Source organism: Aristolochia californica, unplaced genomic scaffold (assembly GCF_029961685.1).
Source record: "Aristolochia californica isolate CCGP_79_NKW_82.1479 unplaced genomic scaffold, dmAriCali1.0.hap1 SCAF_15, whole genome shotgun sequence".
In the NCBI taxonomy this organism is placed as follows: domain Eukaryota; kingdom Viridiplantae; phylum Streptophyta; class Magnoliopsida; order Piperales; family Aristolochiaceae; genus Aristolochia; species Aristolochia californica.
Window position 1 is genome coordinate 18,899,779 of NW_027181826.1, and position 15,436 is coordinate 18,915,214.

Here is a 15,436-nt window from a genome sequence, read left to right on the forward strand (position 1 = left end):
GAGCTCGCGTTAGTGGTGTCGGCCTCCTCTGTCTAGCAAGTTGATCATCCTTCATTCTTGCTAGAATGATAGCTTCTTTCAATGTTTTGGGCTTGAACATTCGAATTCCCTAAACAATCTCGGGTTTCAATCCTCCCATGAAAGTTCCAACGAGAGCCTTCTGTGCCCAGCCATGGACTCGATTTCCTAACTTCTCAAACTCTTTTTGGTAATCATGAAGAGATCCGACCTGACTAACTCTGGAAAGAGCTACATCAAAATCTTCACACTCTGATGGCCCAAAGCGAGCCCAGAGCTTGTCTGTAAAATTTGTCCATGAGAGAATGCATCCCTCTTCCTAGAATGTCTTGCGGATCCACTGCCACCATTAGTTGGCCTCTCTTTCAAAATGGTATGAGGCCAAAGAAACTTTATGGCCTTCAGAAGTATTCTGGAACTCAAAAAATTGGTTCACACAATTGAACCCTTCTGTCGGATTATCTCCTGAAGATCAAGAAAATTCAAGTTTTGCTATTTTGGAAGATACCACTAACCGTCCCCCCTCGTTTCCTTCTCGGTGATGGTGAATGTGGATGGGGTTCTTATGGTTTGAAAGAAAAACATCGGAGAGTCGATTAAGAGTTTCTTTCACTTGACAAAGTCTTTCGGCCATGCCGAGCTCCATCCTGTATAACCCATCCTATACTTCACCAAGCCCACCCTTCAACTGCTCAATACGTTCTTCGTTGGATGACATGATAGCAAAGGTCACTCAACACAACTTTTTTTTTTGCGGGACACCGAGTTTGGTGGTCCTTCAATAATTTAAAACGTAGGCATTCTACGGGCCACCGATTTTGGTGGTCCCTCAAAAAATTTTAAAAATTGTGGGGTCGTCTCTCCCGTTAACGACAGCATTTGGCTGTTGCCCCGTGAGTTTCCGGTGGCTCATCGGCTCCGTTTTTCTCGCCGGAGACGGGACGATTCAGTTGGCTCACCGGCGCCACTTTTCTCGCCGGAGACGGGACAATTCAGTTTGTCTTGCTCATTGCCAACAGATGCGTGGTAGAGGATAGTTTTTTTCGTGGCCAACAACGTTCGGCTGGAGGCGCAGCGAGTGTCTGGTGATGGAATCAGGAGGCCGGTTTCGCTTGGACGGAGTGTCAATCGGAGAGCCGCAACAATGAGATGCTGGATGCTGAGCAGTCGTATAAGATAGTCCGCACCAGGAAAAAAATGGTGAGAGAGACCACAATTTACACAACAATGATTTTCTATCTTCATTGATAATGTTTATCTACTTAAATAAGCAAAGCTACGTACAAAAATAAAACTAAGCAAAAATCAAATGACGGTAAACTCGTAACCAAATGACAATAAACTCGGTAAACTCATAACCCCTAAAGATCCGTTCTTCACCTTAAGACTCTCGACTGCCACGACCCAGTCCCTTGGTCCGGCTTCACGTCCCAGCTTTATCCCAAATATTTGAGATTTGGCTTATGGCCTCTCTCTGAACGACGTCGTGGCCTAACATTGTTATGTAATGAATCACCGTATTCAAAAACTTATATATTTCAGGTGGAAAACTAGTAAGAAATGTTTTCTCATCCTTCTTTGGAGATCCTTTTCATGATCCGTAAGATTCTTAACACAATAATTTGAGGTAAAAAAACAAAAACAAAAACAAATTTGCTGGAATCTCTGTTCTTTCTGGTGTTCTGATTATGTATCATACTTCCCCATGTGTGTTGCTCCAGCCATCAAAAGAAGCCACTTGCTCTGTACACAAACCTATCTCAAAAATCTAAAGGACGCCACTTGCTTACAGGAATATGAAATTGGTGTTTGGCAAGTAATGGTTAAAGCACTATCACAACTTTATAAGCCAAAAAACTATAATTGCCCTTCAACAAAAAAAAATAGTGTTTCAATATCATCTGCATCACTTGACAAGATCATCCCACTTGCAATATTGTCCCCCTGCTAATGCCCGATAGTAACGGTCTCTGCAATACACAGGCCTTCCATCAGCGGCTTCTGCAGCTGCCGTCGCCAGGTCATCATCATCCTTCACCTCTACTGGTAAACTTAATAATTCTTCTTTTCTATATTATCATTGCAAAACCCAAAAAAACAAAAGTTCAAAGAAGTTAAGCAAGTGTTTGGAACTTCAGATTCAGGTATTAGAAGACAAAGACAAAATTTAATACTTTAGAGTTGGCTTCATCTTTGAGGCTGAAATACTTGAACCATTTGTCTTGAAAAGATTCTGCAGGAAATCCTCTGCTGGAGAAGCAAATATGAATAACGATACCCCTGCAACCAGCATTACTCCCGTGCTAACAAGTGTTTGCTTCAGCAAATTGATGACCGGCTTCACCTAAAACAAGCATTTGAATGGGTTCAGTACGTATTAAAGATTGCAATCTCTCAGGCTTACATTCTCTTTGAATGGAACCAAATTTATATTAATCATTTACATTATTAGACTTATATTAAAAAGTCCTAGTATTTTGTCACTGAAAGCACTTATATTAAAAACTCCATAGCAAAGTGAAGTGACACAATTTCTTGCCAAGATTCTTTTCCTTGAATTGGGGGTTGGGAATTCTGTTTTTGCTGTTAATATTTTGGCTGTGATACTGGTCAGAGAACCCAAAGCTTCCAAGTTTCACAAGATCTTAATTTTGAAATTAGTGAAAGTACCATCCTGTTATTTGAAATCCTTATATCTAATTGAGCAAAATGTCTTCACAGTTGAGGAGGTATTTTTTATATCCACAAATACATGACCCAGCATAGTTCCAGCTTTTTTCCCTACTCTTTTCAGACTGTTGGGGTGATTGAACTGTGCAGTAACCTATAGTGAGTGTCATGGCAATTCTAATGTTTATACTAACAAGAAGCCAATACAGTATTCTATCTGGCAAAATTTTGAAACTTTTAGCTGTAAATCTATGAGAATAAAAAAAAATGTAATATTTTGAAACTTTTAGCCGTAAATCTATGAGAATGCAGCACTAGATTGCTAAAATATGGCTCCAAGCTATTTAGAAGCAAAGATATAACTATGGTATTTTTTTTCTTCCAACCATTAGAAAGAGGAGATGGGAGCAGCTTTCATGGTCCTTAGCCTTAGTTTTTAAAAATATTGGAACAATCCTAGCCTAAAGAAGTGGTAGTGATCTGGATGTTAGCTGTATTCTTCTCTTCATATCCAGAATTAATGGAACGGCAGATCACTTGCCTAGAACTTGAGGATGCTATAGTATCAAACTTCCATTCAGAAAATAATTATCTCAATTACTGCTACAACCCACAAGATAAGCGCAAGACAGAACTAAAACGGTATTATATAGCCTGCATAGGATTATTTAACTTGAACCCACATCAACACTTTAACAACCACCCAACACCATTCAACGGTAAATCACAGCTAAAACAGCCACCAATCACTTCAGAATATACAGTTCCTATAGACCATAGGCAAATCATTGAGAAATTCACAAACTAGACTAGTAAGGTCTGTGCAGGCATAATTTAGCAGGTATACCTTAATTCAAACAATTGAGGAGCACAAAACATCAAATGTGGATTAAGAATCTACTGTAAAGCATCTTCTAATTGGTTGTCGTACAAAGAAGAGACAAAAAGTGTCTTTTACAATAGAAAAATCAAACCTTCCCCTTGAGACATGGCCGCAGGTGAAGAAAGAGAAGGAAGAAGCAGAAAAGCCTACCAGAATCTGTAAACCTGCTTTGATGCTATGTAGAATCGTGAAGTTTGATGGCTGGAAGAGAGAAATTGGAGAGAACTAAAGCGCGAAGAAAGAGATAGAACAGGGTTGTTGCACAATCTTGGAGAGAGTACCATGAGGGGTCAAGATCGACCCCTCTTTCTTTATATCTCGATCAAGGGGCTTAAAGCAAATATAACATATATGCCTCTTTCCCTATTACAACATACAGAAGTATATAACTACAAAATCATGAGAACTAAACATATCAATGAAAATAGAATAGGTCCAGAAGAGGGAGAGGGTAAATGGTTAAGCTACCCGTCAAAATATCCCAGAGACTATTATTCGAACTATGCTTTCTAATTTACTAGTTATTTCATTAGAACAATCAACAGGAAAAATACTTGATATTTTACTTTATCTTTATGCAGATTTTTTCTTTCTCTAGATAGTGTGTACTTGCATATGTGAAATTAAGTGGTTCTTAGAATTATGATACACTACCTTGTAAGAGCCCAGTAAACGATCTCGAGCCAGGACCTGTGATACCAGAAAACATGATAAATCATGAGGAAGTGTCAGCTTCACAGAGATGGTTTTTAGAGGAGAAGTCATTTTAGAAGCATGGCATACTATTTGATTCTTGCTTTCATCTAAATGTGCACCATCTAGTCAACAGGAATTGGTTTATGCTTAAGCTCTCTCAAGTCATATAGTGCCTTAGCAAAAAGTGCAAGCAAAATTTGGAAATCAATGTCTCACTCTTCTTTTTAGTCTGGACTCTGGAATAATCTGCACCATTCAGTTTCCTAATGAAAAATAGGTAAAAAGAAGGTGTATTCTAAGAATTTCGTTTACAATTGTAGCTTTTAAATATTACTCAATCAAGTTTGCAGGGATCTGACCAGTGGTATTGAAAGGAAAACCTTGGATTTGAGACGACAGAGATGGTGCAAACTTTAGTGAACACTTTGAAAAAGACATAAATATCATCAAAGGAATTTTCTTAGAGGGTTCCTTGAATTGCATTTGATCTAACCTCTGGTGGCTTCACCCACATTTGTCCATCATACCATCCACTCTCTTCATAAGGTATTACTGCTGATAGAAGTCTATCACCTACATAACTCCACCCCTATAACATGAACAACAACAGAAGATCAATACTTTATAACTTCTCAGGCCTGCATCAAAATGTAAAAAAAATATGACCAACAAAATTTCTGATCAAAATATGACTTATGGTCCGTCCATATACAAAGAAGCTCCACTAAGTAAATTTACTTCATTGGCTCTAGACAGATGAAGTGAGAAGCATTTTGTGCCTATAGATTGTCTCACGACAAAAACAGTATCAAGGTCCTCTCTGCAGAGATTCTAAGTTTGACATTCCAGTTGGTGAATTTTCCTTAACCTATGTTTTCTTTAGTTTGATACCATGAAATCTGAGCCAGGTTAGTCGTACTCTTCTCAATGCAAATCTGAGCCTGGTGGTGTGTATACCAATACCTTTTTTAAGTTCTAGATTAATAACCGGATGTCACTGCAGGAAATACGGCATAAATGAACACTAAGCACAACAATCAATGTAAAACAGATGCAAGTTTCAAAAAAAGAAAATTCTTTCGACGTTCAATCTCACAACAATTAAATTGAGAAAAGAACATACCAGATATATTCGCAAAATAACTAGTGACACCAGGAAAAGAGTTCCAGTCCCAGCAGCTAGTGCAAACCTTAGAGGTTCCTACAATTTTCAGAAGAATATCAAAAAAATTCTACAACAGCTAGAAATTTTTATGTTATTTACACCAAGCATGGAACTTGAGTTGCAATTGGAGTTGAAACAAATTCATGGTTCATTCCAAGCTAGAAACAGTAGCACACCTCCCTACATTTCAAGGTTTGACAGTGCTTGTATCTCTTCCTATGGATGTAGTTAATAATATAGCAAATGCTGCAACTTTTATCATATAAGCATATCATAATATTATATCAAAGTGGAGGAATCTGCGTAGGAGTCCAATGTAATCAGAGCCATCTAGTACATCATCTCATCCAATGTTACTAAAACTGAACCTGCCATCAAACCGGTAAGATGACTGGCTTTGGTCCAATCGGGTGAGACCGGATTCAACCATTGGTAGGACTAACTCATATTAGGCCACCTTCTTATTTTCTGTATATATATATATATATATACATATATATTATTTTGTTGAAGTTGGATATGAATCAATCTTTGTTTGGTAGATACTACCTTTTCTATGTAGGCACTTGGTCATGGTTTGAATCCTCTCTAGTAAAAGTTTTTTCATCGTGTCTTCATAAGAAAATGATTGAACCGGACCGAACTAACAAGTCCAGTTCAAGTTCAGACCAGACCCACCAGCTAGGTATTCATGATTTAAGCCAAAAACTGTTTTCCTTTTAAGTGAGAACCGAAAAACTCTGGCTTAATCTTGGTTGGCCGACTCAAGATAAAGTTTTGCCAAGTAGTTGTCAAAACTCTAGCTGTGAAACAGTATTCAGTTTTCTTGGTTAAGAATCTCCCTTGGTCCTTTTTTGGTTGGAATCTTGTAAATGAATGACACTTAGATCTAGCCAACAGTTCATGAAGAACAATTGCTGCATGTATCCTTGCATGGAGAATGTTGCACATTGTTTTTAGAATTTATGTTATATTATTGTCTTTTGTTAGTGTAATTTTCTCAATGGATCTTTAAGCTCAAAATGGAAAGAGCACTCAAAGTTGCTTTAAGAGGATGATGGTTCAAATCCACCAAGATGCATGTTAGTATTATTTTAATACTTAGTAGGTATTTTAGTGTTTGTATATATGTTTTCATGTCATTAACACTTAATTTTCAATGTTGGTTACTATACTGAGGAGTAATATATTAGAATGGGGGAGAGAGCCTCCTCCTCCCTCTCTTTCTCTTGTGATGAGCAGAGGAAGGGGACGGAGGGGGAGGGGAATAGTCCTTCTCCCACTTCCCTTCCCCCTCCCCTTTCTGTTGAGGATTCGTTGCATGATCTTCGGCCTTCCTTATAGGACACTATTGACCCGCCATTATAGGAGCTCAATTAGCTCCATTAGATCAATTCTTTCCATCCATTGTAAAATCCAATCTTTTGTAATCTCTACAATCACGTTGTAACAAATTATATAAATGAAATACTCTCACCCATATCGTGTGGTGAATTCTGTTAAACATTCGCATGGTATCAGAGCATACCTGGATTAACATTCCGAGATCCTCAATGGCCTCTGAATTTTCTCCCGACCTTCTTCCCTTCAACACCATGATTCACATGGTTACCATCAAGCTTTCATCCTCCAACTATCTCCTATGGAAGAGTCAATTTTTCCCCTCCTTGACAGTCAAGGATTGCTGGGTCATGTGGACGGCACCCTTGTGCCACCACCTCCATTTGACCCCCCACCACTCAGACGCCAAGCCCCAAACATCTGGGGTGGAAGGCAACAGATCAGTGTCTTCTTAGCCTTCTCCTCTCATCTCTTTCAGAAGAGGCCATGGCTGAAGCCGTCGGTCTAACTACATCCCGTGAGGTGTGGATCACTCTTATCAAACCCTTTCAAAGTGATGGTGGAGCAGAATTTACTAACAACCGCTTAAAAACTCACCTTCGTACCTCTGGCATTCATCACCAACTATCTTGTCCTTATACTCCCGCTCAAAACGGTCGCTCCGAACGGAAACACCGTCATGTGACTGAAACGGGCTTGGCCCTGCTTTTCCTTTCCCACACTTCTCCTAGCTTTTGGGTTGACGCCTTTAGCACTGCAGCTTACATCATCAACCGCTTGCCCATACCACTTCTCGGAGGTAAGTCCCCTTTTGAGCTTCTCTATGGTTTCTCCCCGAATTATGAAAAATTTTATCATTTTGGTTGTCGTGTTTATCCATGTTTACGTGATTATATGCTTCATAAATTTTCCCCTCATAGCCTTCCTTGTCTCTTTATAGGATACAACTTTTCTTATAAAAGGTTATGTTGTCTAGATCTCACTACCTCTAGGATATATATCACTCGACATGCTCAGTTTGATGAGACTTATTTTCCCTCCTTAGCTACCTCCCAGGTTCAACCACTATCCTCTCTCCAATTTTCTAATTTTATGGAACAGGTTTTCCTCCAATAGTCAAACCCCAATCTTCCCCCGCGCCCCATTCCCAGCACACTGCTCAATCCGGATCCCGTCCGTGTGTTCTTTGTATTGATCCCGTGGATGAGTCTTTGCAGGTCGTTAATTCTATTGCAGATCCACCTATGCCGCACTCCAATCCTAATCCACTTACTATTGATCCACTGCTCCTGCTGCTATTCTAGTGGGATCTTATCCTATGCTCACACGAGCCAAGACTGGTATTTTCAAACCTCGTCTCTCGGCCGATCTTTCCTTCTTTGGATCTTCTAGTCTTCTCTCTGCTCTCCTGACGTCCACTGAGCTTAAAGGTTTCAAATCTGCTACCAAGAATCCTGCATGGCTTGCCACTATGGATGAAGAAGTTCAAGCTTTGCAAAATAATCGTACCTGGATTTTGGTCCCTCGACCTATTTACACCAATATTGTGGGCTCTAATTGGGTATTTCGAACCAAATATTTGCCGATGGCTCAATTGAACGTCTCAAAGACCATCTCGTGGCCAAGAGCTATACACAAGTGCCAGGTCTTGACTACACCGACATATTTATCCCTGTCATCAAAGCTACCACTGTTCGTGTTGTTCTATCACTTGTTGTAACCAACCAATGGCCTCTCCGTCAACTGGATGTCAAGAATGCCTTCTTCAATGGTCATCTTACATAACAAGTATATATGGAACAACCTCCTGGGTATATTGATCATCTCTTCCCTAATCATGTTTGTAAGCTACAAAAAGCTCTCTATGGTATCAAACAAGCACCTTGTGCCTGGTTTTAGCGGTTCAACTCCTTCCTCACTCATCTAGGTTTTTACTGCAATCGTACCGACACTTCACTCTTTGTCTTTCACAGACAATCTGACATTATTTATTTGCTCCTATATGTTGAAGATATTATTATTACGGGCAACAACTCCTCTCTTCTTGATAGCTTTACTTGTAAGCTTCATTTTGAGTTCGCTACTAAGGATTTGGGCTCTCTCAATTACTTCCTTGGTCTTGAAGCTACACCCACCACCGATGGTTTTTTTCTTACCCAGCTGAAATATGCGCGAGACATTCTTGCTCATGCTCAGTTACTTGACAGCAAGCCTGCTCACACTCCTATGGTTGTTTTTCAGCATCTATCTTCTGATGGTCAGTTGTTTTCGGATCCTACTCTTTACAGGTCTCTTGTTGGTGCTCTTCAGTATTTGACCATCACGCGTCCCGATATTGCTCATGTTGTCGACTCCGTCAGTCAGTTTCTACACTCTCTCATTGATGACCATTTTCTTGTTGTCAAGCGCATTCTTCACTATGTCAAGGGTACCCTACATTTTGGCCTCTCTTTCCGTCCATTTGTTGCTCCTGATTCTTTAGTTGCTTACTCTGATGCCGACTGAGCAGGATGTCCTGACACTCGTCGCTCTACCTCCGGTTACTCCATTTACCTTGGTGACAATTTAGTTTCATGGAGTGCCAAGAAGCAACCTACTGTTTCTTGTTCCAACTGTGAGTCTAAGTATCGCGCTCTTGCTCTCACTGCCGTTGAACTTCTTTGGCTCACGCATCTTCTTCGTGACCTCAAGGTTTCTCTTCCACAACGGCCTCTCCTATTATGCGACAGCAAAAGTGCTATTTTTTTTAGCTCAAATCCTACTGCTCACAAGCGGGCCAAGCACGTTGAGTTAGACATCCACTTTCTTCGTGAACTTGTTATTACTGGAAAACTTTGCACATAGTATGTGCCCTCTCATTTACAGGTTGCTGATATCTTCACTAAAAGTGTGTCTCGGCCTCTCTTTCAATTTTTCTTATTCAAGCTACACATCTGTCCTAATCCGATGCTTCACTTACGGGGGGTGTCAAGGATTCATTGCATGATCTTCGGCCTTCCTTACAGGACACTATTGACCCGCCATTACAGAAGCTAGGAGCTCAATTAGCTGCATTAGATCAATTCTTTTCATCCATTGTAAAATCCAATCTTTTGTAATCTCTACAATCACGCTGTAACAAATTATATATAAATGAAATACTCTCTCCCATATTGTGTGGTGAATTCTGTTAAACATTCGCACTTTTCTCCGATTGCAGCGAAAGCTTTCCGCTGCCGCCGCCTTGCCTGTGAAAAGGCTGTACCTTCCCTCGCACGATTGAATGGGCGCTTACCCCGAGTAGAATGAGACAGAGACGAACTCCATATCTATCTCTCACATGTGGTGAGATATACTTGCTCCTCAACGATCGGTCGGGACTAGCTATATGCTTGGTCCATATCGACCAGCAGAGACGATCTTAACCCAGGTGGTGGAAGGGTCTATTCCAGCCGTACGTGAAAATTGCAAGCACATACAGACAAAATATTGTCTAAAAAACATCTTCCCTTCGACTCAAGTCCCCATATCCCTGACGTTAAGTGTCCTTAGTTCTACCTTTATCCTTTGAACCAGTTTTAGTACCTATTATGCTAGAAGGTTTCTCATATTCGCCACAAACAACCAATATTTAAAATCGAAACAGGCGGAGCTCAATCTTCTGCCTACCGTGGAAGGATTGAAACTGGCTGCTGAAATGGGCGCTCCGAGAACAGTGAAAGCGGCCACCCAGAGGCCTCCGAGACGTAGGAAGAAGGCGGCAGGACTCAGTTCACCCCATGAGTACAGAGGCCCTTCTTTTAGAGCTGAATATTCATTCACCTGTTAGAAAAGGAGAATGACATTCTATTCGGTAGTAGACCCATTCTCCCGGCATACGTAATTTCAACCGAAAGAAAACTCCGATTCTGAGAAAATCAGGACATAAAAATTCATCCTTACCGGCCTCTGTTCAAAGGGGACTTCAATCTCCAATCCCGGGTCCCAATCCCGCCCAGCAAAACCGCCTCTGCCGCCCTCCTTCTCGTCTTTCAATGCTTTAGCATGATTCAATCGCAACCGGCGTCGGTCTCCTTGTAACGGCAAAACTAAGCTGATACCCCGGCTCCACCCAGTGGTGGCGTCGGTGTTGGGGATCCAATGGCAGTAAAGCTGCAACCTGAGCATCTTGCTCTTCTCTGCTTTAGATTGGTAAGGTACGGGGAAGTTTTAGTTATTCAGAATGCAGCTGTTGAAGACAGACCATGCAATTTACGTGGAGGTAAGCACTCGATTCAGAAGTGAGCGCTTTGTTTTTTTTTTTTTTTTTTTTTTTTTTTTTTTTTATGTGATGCCTAAAAATAACATTTTGACGGATAATTGGTCTCATTTTTATATTATTGTGGTCCTGCGGGTCATGCGGGGGAGTCGTTGGGGAAACGTGGCAGTCACACGTACGCTGCGTTCTTGCTTGTTGGTGTGTGTGCAGGACACGGGACGACATGTGCAGGGGACACGGAACATCCCCAAATATACTATTTATTTAAGGGAAATTTATTAGTTATTTATCAAATAATGTCAAAATTATGATGCTTGGACCAAAATGATAAAATGAAAAAAATACCCTTGGTTTTAGACTGACATTATTATTTCCATTCAACTCTTCTTTTTATAATTCTAGTATTTTATCTATCATAATATAGTATTCTACTATAAAATAACATATTTATTCTGCTTAACATAGTTATAATACTATATAATTTATATGGTATAATTACTAAAGAATAAAAATTATTCTTTTGAATTTATAGTATGACCTAACTCTGATACTATGTCAAACGCCGAGTCAATACAACCCAACAGACCGATCTGTTAAGTGCAGAAAGCCAAGTACCTAACCCATCAATGATGGACAGAACCACCTAGCTCTGACAATAACATAGTATTAAAGGGTAGCATATCATAAATATTATTTATTGCTTGACATAGTAATATTATATTCTTGTACATGACATCATTACCAAAGAATAAAAACTATTATTCTAAGTCTAACATATATGTGCCTAGATTTTTCTCAATAGATGACATGTGTTTTTTCTCTATTTTTATTTTCTCAATAGATGGCCTGTAATAAACTCATGAAAAACTACGATATAGGTCATATTCATGAAACACAATAGCTCTATACTTGATCGCAAAATTAAGTAAAATGATGACTACATTTAATAATTTGACCAGTTGTTCTTCGGTGTATGAGTATGAGATAAACACAATGTAACTGTTGTAGCCAATAAGCAATGGGGATAAATGATTATGTAGAATGGTGAAAATATACAAATTCATTAATAACCAATTATGAGTGTAAAAGTGATTTGTTATATTTTAGGTGAAACTTTAATAATATTACAGAATGACAATTCATTTATGAAACAAAGACCTGAAATGCAATGTCCCCAGTGCAATAATATTTTGTTAGGTCGGATGAGTTTGATGTGTCACTTTTGACTGTACACATGTACAATTGATCGATCAAAGTTGGGTATTTTTCTTAATAAATTCAAACAATCGTCATTTATCTAATTAAATTTTAAAATTGGGTAAAAACCTAAAAGTCTCATTGTTTAAAGAATACTTCATGTCTTCAATTTTTTCCAAATGAAGTGGTTGACACTTGTACTCTTTTTTTTTGTCCAAATTACAAAATTACCCTTATTGGCTATGAAATTACATGCCATGATTAATAGCTAGAGGAAAAGGAAAAGGAAAAGGAAAAGGAAAAGGGGGGAGGAGGAAGGGGAAGAAGGTCTCTAGCTTTCTCCTTCTTTAATAGTGAGGAGAGAGAGGGGGTTGCCGGCTCCCTCCTTTGTTTCTATGGTCAAGGGAAGGAGTCAAAATTAAAGGGCGGGGGTGGCCTCTATCCGAGAAATTTCTCTTTGTTGGTGTGACTCGGTTGGCCAGTTAGATCAGCTGTTTTTCAAAGCCTAAGGGTATCATGGACAGAAATAAACAGCATGTTCCATATTAATTTCAAAATGGTGCTCCCAACCATGAACAATGTCTGTTGTAGATTAAGTTAATTTTAGCATATTCATAACCCGTAATACCTTCAACCAAAGACAAATTGTCATAAATGAACTCGCTAAAAAACTTGCTTGACACAGAAAGAATAGTCTATTCTGGTTCATCAAATCTTGCTTACTTTGCTTCAAAACAACATCAGTACTGGCTAAATGTCCATTGTTTTGGCACTTCATGACTAAGCTACTAGTCGAGAACTCCAACATTTAGTTGATGTTCCATTCTCCTTTGAGCTCATTCCGCAGCTGCAACACACGATTCTCTGGCAGGATAACGGTCACCACTCTAGCACCAGTTTCTTGCTCGAGCTTCTTATGTAACGAATGCACAAAAACTGCCCCTTCATCTCCAACTCCAGCAAGATCAAAGCTCACATAAACAGGTTTTTTCCCTTTGATTTCCAAACCATGGAAATCTGCATCTACCAAGTCCACAAATGTCAAGTTTGCACCATATAGAAGAACATCTGCAAGTCCATTTTCTGTCTCCATCATAGCTTCAATTTCCTTGCTCTCGTCTTCAATCCCTTCTGCTATTAGCTTTGCTAATTCTGAAAGCTGTGCTCCGGGTATGTCAAAATCTGCCTCTGCAGTACTTATAATCTGTTTGTTGCTTAGCATGCCTGGTCCTTTAGCCAGTGCATCATTTCGGCAAATGGTGATCAACTTTGGTTGCCTTTCCCCTCTAATTTGAGCCAAGCATTTCCAGAAAAGAGCGGAAATGGTTTCAAAAGTAGAGAACTGTCCTGAGATCTTTGACTGGAGTTGCGTTAACTGGGTGTCAGTTATATTGAAAGATAATGTCTCCATTTTGCTCTCATTATCCACTATCCAGCGATCTTTGACAGGAATTTGTTTTGCTGAAAGTGGTTTCTTGGTGGGCTTATCAGCTTTTCCAATCTGAGTTCTTGGGAGGTATTGGCTTTGGATTCTTGGTTTTCCTGCCAGTATTTGCCCCCACATATTGATGAATAAAGAAGCTGTGACTGCATCTCCAAGAAGGTGTGCCCAGCTAAGTCCTATTGACAGTCCTCCACACTTGAAAAAAGTGAACTGTAAAACGATGAAAATAAGGAGTTGTTCGAGAACAGGAGAAAAGAGGTAAAGAATGTCGTTTTAACGTTGCAAAACGCAAACTCTCATTTGCACCTCTTTTTTGAGCTGTTATTGTTTTGATCGATTTATTGAATCTCACGGTAATTAAAAGTGAAACTCACGGCTAATTTTTCCATGCAAAAGACCGTTAGATCATACCTGGAGGAAGACCAAGGGCGAGAACCGGATGTTGGAATCAATGACTTGGTTGTAGACGACTTGTTTGTGAAGCGAGTGGTCCTTCACCTCCAGCCACTCCTCCAAGCTCTTACTGCACTTGGCCTCCAAGATCCTCACCCCAGCGTCGTTGCATTTGATGAAGGGCCTCCGACCCTCCAACGTCCGGACTCTACCGGCGGCGGAGCAGTAAGTGTCAAGCCAGGTGAACATGGGTTTCATGAAGATCGGGACGTCTAACTCTTCCGCTGCTTCCTTGTCGAAGTAGTAGACCACATGGAGGTAGTGCAACTTCATGGATAAGTCCAAGTTGGTGAGCTCATGGACGGCAGTTTCTCCGGTGACGGCCGCGGGCACGACCGAGGAGGTTCGGACTACGTAAATGGCATTTGCGTCGTCGGAGACCATGGTGGTTGCTGTTGATAAGTTGGACGAACTGGGGGGAAGGGACTAATCAGGGAGGTGATGACAGTAGAGGTTTTGGTATTGTGGGTGGATGGGGGCTTTAATGGTAGTGGGGGGGCAGGCTTTGCGTTAAAGGGATGACAGACTCTGAGGAGAGTTCCATGAAGGTCTGTAGAAGTTAGCTAGATAAGTGGAGTATTTCCTCAGCTGGCTGTCCGCACACTAATTCCTACATTAAATCCCATTCCTTAGATGATCCTAAAAACCCACACCCTCTCCATGAAATTTTTTACAAGAATTTTGCGACTAATTTTGCCACCAATACATAAACATTTTGCAACGAAATAGTCCTGGAAACTTTTTTTAATTTTTAAAAAAAAATCTCGCCAAATATTTTTGTTCACTAAAATTTCAAATATAAACAGTGCTGAAAAATAAAAAAATCAAAACAAATAATGAGAGAGAAAACTAGAGGAGAGGAGGGAAGAAATGAGAGAGAGAAGGGGAGGTTTAAGGTTTAGGCAAAAGCTTATCTGCCCTTCTCCTCTTGCTCTACTCTATGCTGAAGCACGAAAAGGTTTTAGCAGTCTACTGATCGTTTAGTCCAAGCAGTTTGATTCGGGTTAAAGGAAAAAATCTGGGTTGTATGGTAAGCTGCTCTAATTCTTCTCAAACGTAAATGGACTTAAAAAAGAGAGTCGACCAGAAATAGGGGCATTTTTTGTCCTAATATCACCATTTATGATTTCTAAAGTAAAGATGGAAGAAGAGCAATTTGTGCAAAAACTTAGTTAATCCATTATAAAAGTTTCATTCAACAAAGTGGGGCATATATAGAGAGATGGCGCCTATTACCTCCCTCTCTCTCTCTCTCTCCTGCATGTACTGAACCTTAGCATCTCTAGAGGCTCCAATAACAGGCAACGACTCAAGCGAACTGAAGTCCCACGT

At 40.0% G+C, this 15,436-nt stretch overlaps 2 protein-coding genes across 2 annotated transcripts; both read right to left on the reverse strand.

The window, feature by feature from the left end:
• Nucleotides 1-1,590: 1,590 nt before the first annotated feature.
• On the reverse strand, nt 1,591-10,990 carry LOC137952056 (protein CONSERVED IN THE GREEN LINEAGE AND DIATOMS 27, chloroplastic). Its single transcript, XM_068799124.1, has 7 exons — nt 10,695-10,990; nt 10,422-10,574; nt 5,391-5,468; nt 4,761-4,856; nt 4,226-4,261; nt 2,193-2,362; nt 1,591-2,087 (listed from the first exon to the last, which is right to left on the reverse strand). Exons 1-7 carry the CDS (start codon nt 10,917-10,919, stop codon nt 1,925-1,927), a joined length of 921 nt encoding a protein of 306 aa, XP_068655225.1. The 5' UTR covers nt 10,920-10,990; the 3' UTR covers nt 1,591-1,924.
• A 1,844-nt stretch (nt 10,991-12,834) lies between these two features.
• On the reverse strand, nt 12,835-14,520 carry LOC137952358 (protein ECERIFERUM 26-like). The gene is made up of 2 exons (XM_068799505.1): nt 14,063-14,520; nt 12,835-13,861 (listed from the first exon to the last, which is right to left on the reverse strand). Exons 1-2 carry the CDS (start codon nt 14,486-14,488, stop codon nt 13,016-13,018), a joined length of 1,272 nt encoding a protein of 423 aa, XP_068655606.1. The 5' UTR covers nt 14,489-14,520; the 3' UTR covers nt 12,835-13,015.
• Nucleotides 14,521-15,436: the final 916 nt, after the last annotated feature.

What these genes read in the sequence shown, in the direction of transcription:
- LOC137952358 (XM_068799505.1), bottom strand. Translation starts at nt 14,488, where the DNA reads ATGGTCTCCGACGACGCAAATGCCATTTACGTAGTCCGAACCTCCTCG. An exon ending in CGCCCTTGGTCTTCCTCCAG is followed by an intron (nt 13,862 to 14,062) that starts GTATGATCTAAC and finishes ATCGTTTTACAG; the next exon opens with TTCACTTTTTTCAAGTGTGG.
- LOC137952056 (XM_068799124.1), bottom strand. Translation starts at nt 10,919, where the DNA reads ATGCTCAGGTTGCAGCTTTACTGCCATTGGATCCCCAACACCGACGCC. An exon ending in TTATTTTGCGAATATATCTG is followed by an intron (nt 4,857 to 5,390) that starts GTATGTTCTTTT and finishes TTCATGTTATAG; the next exon opens with GGGTGGAGTTATGTAGGTGA. An exon ending in GTTTACTGGGCTCTTACAAG is followed by an intron (nt 2,363 to 4,225) that starts GTAGTGTATCAT and finishes TGCTTGTTTTAG; the next exon opens with GTGAAGCCGGTCATCAATTT.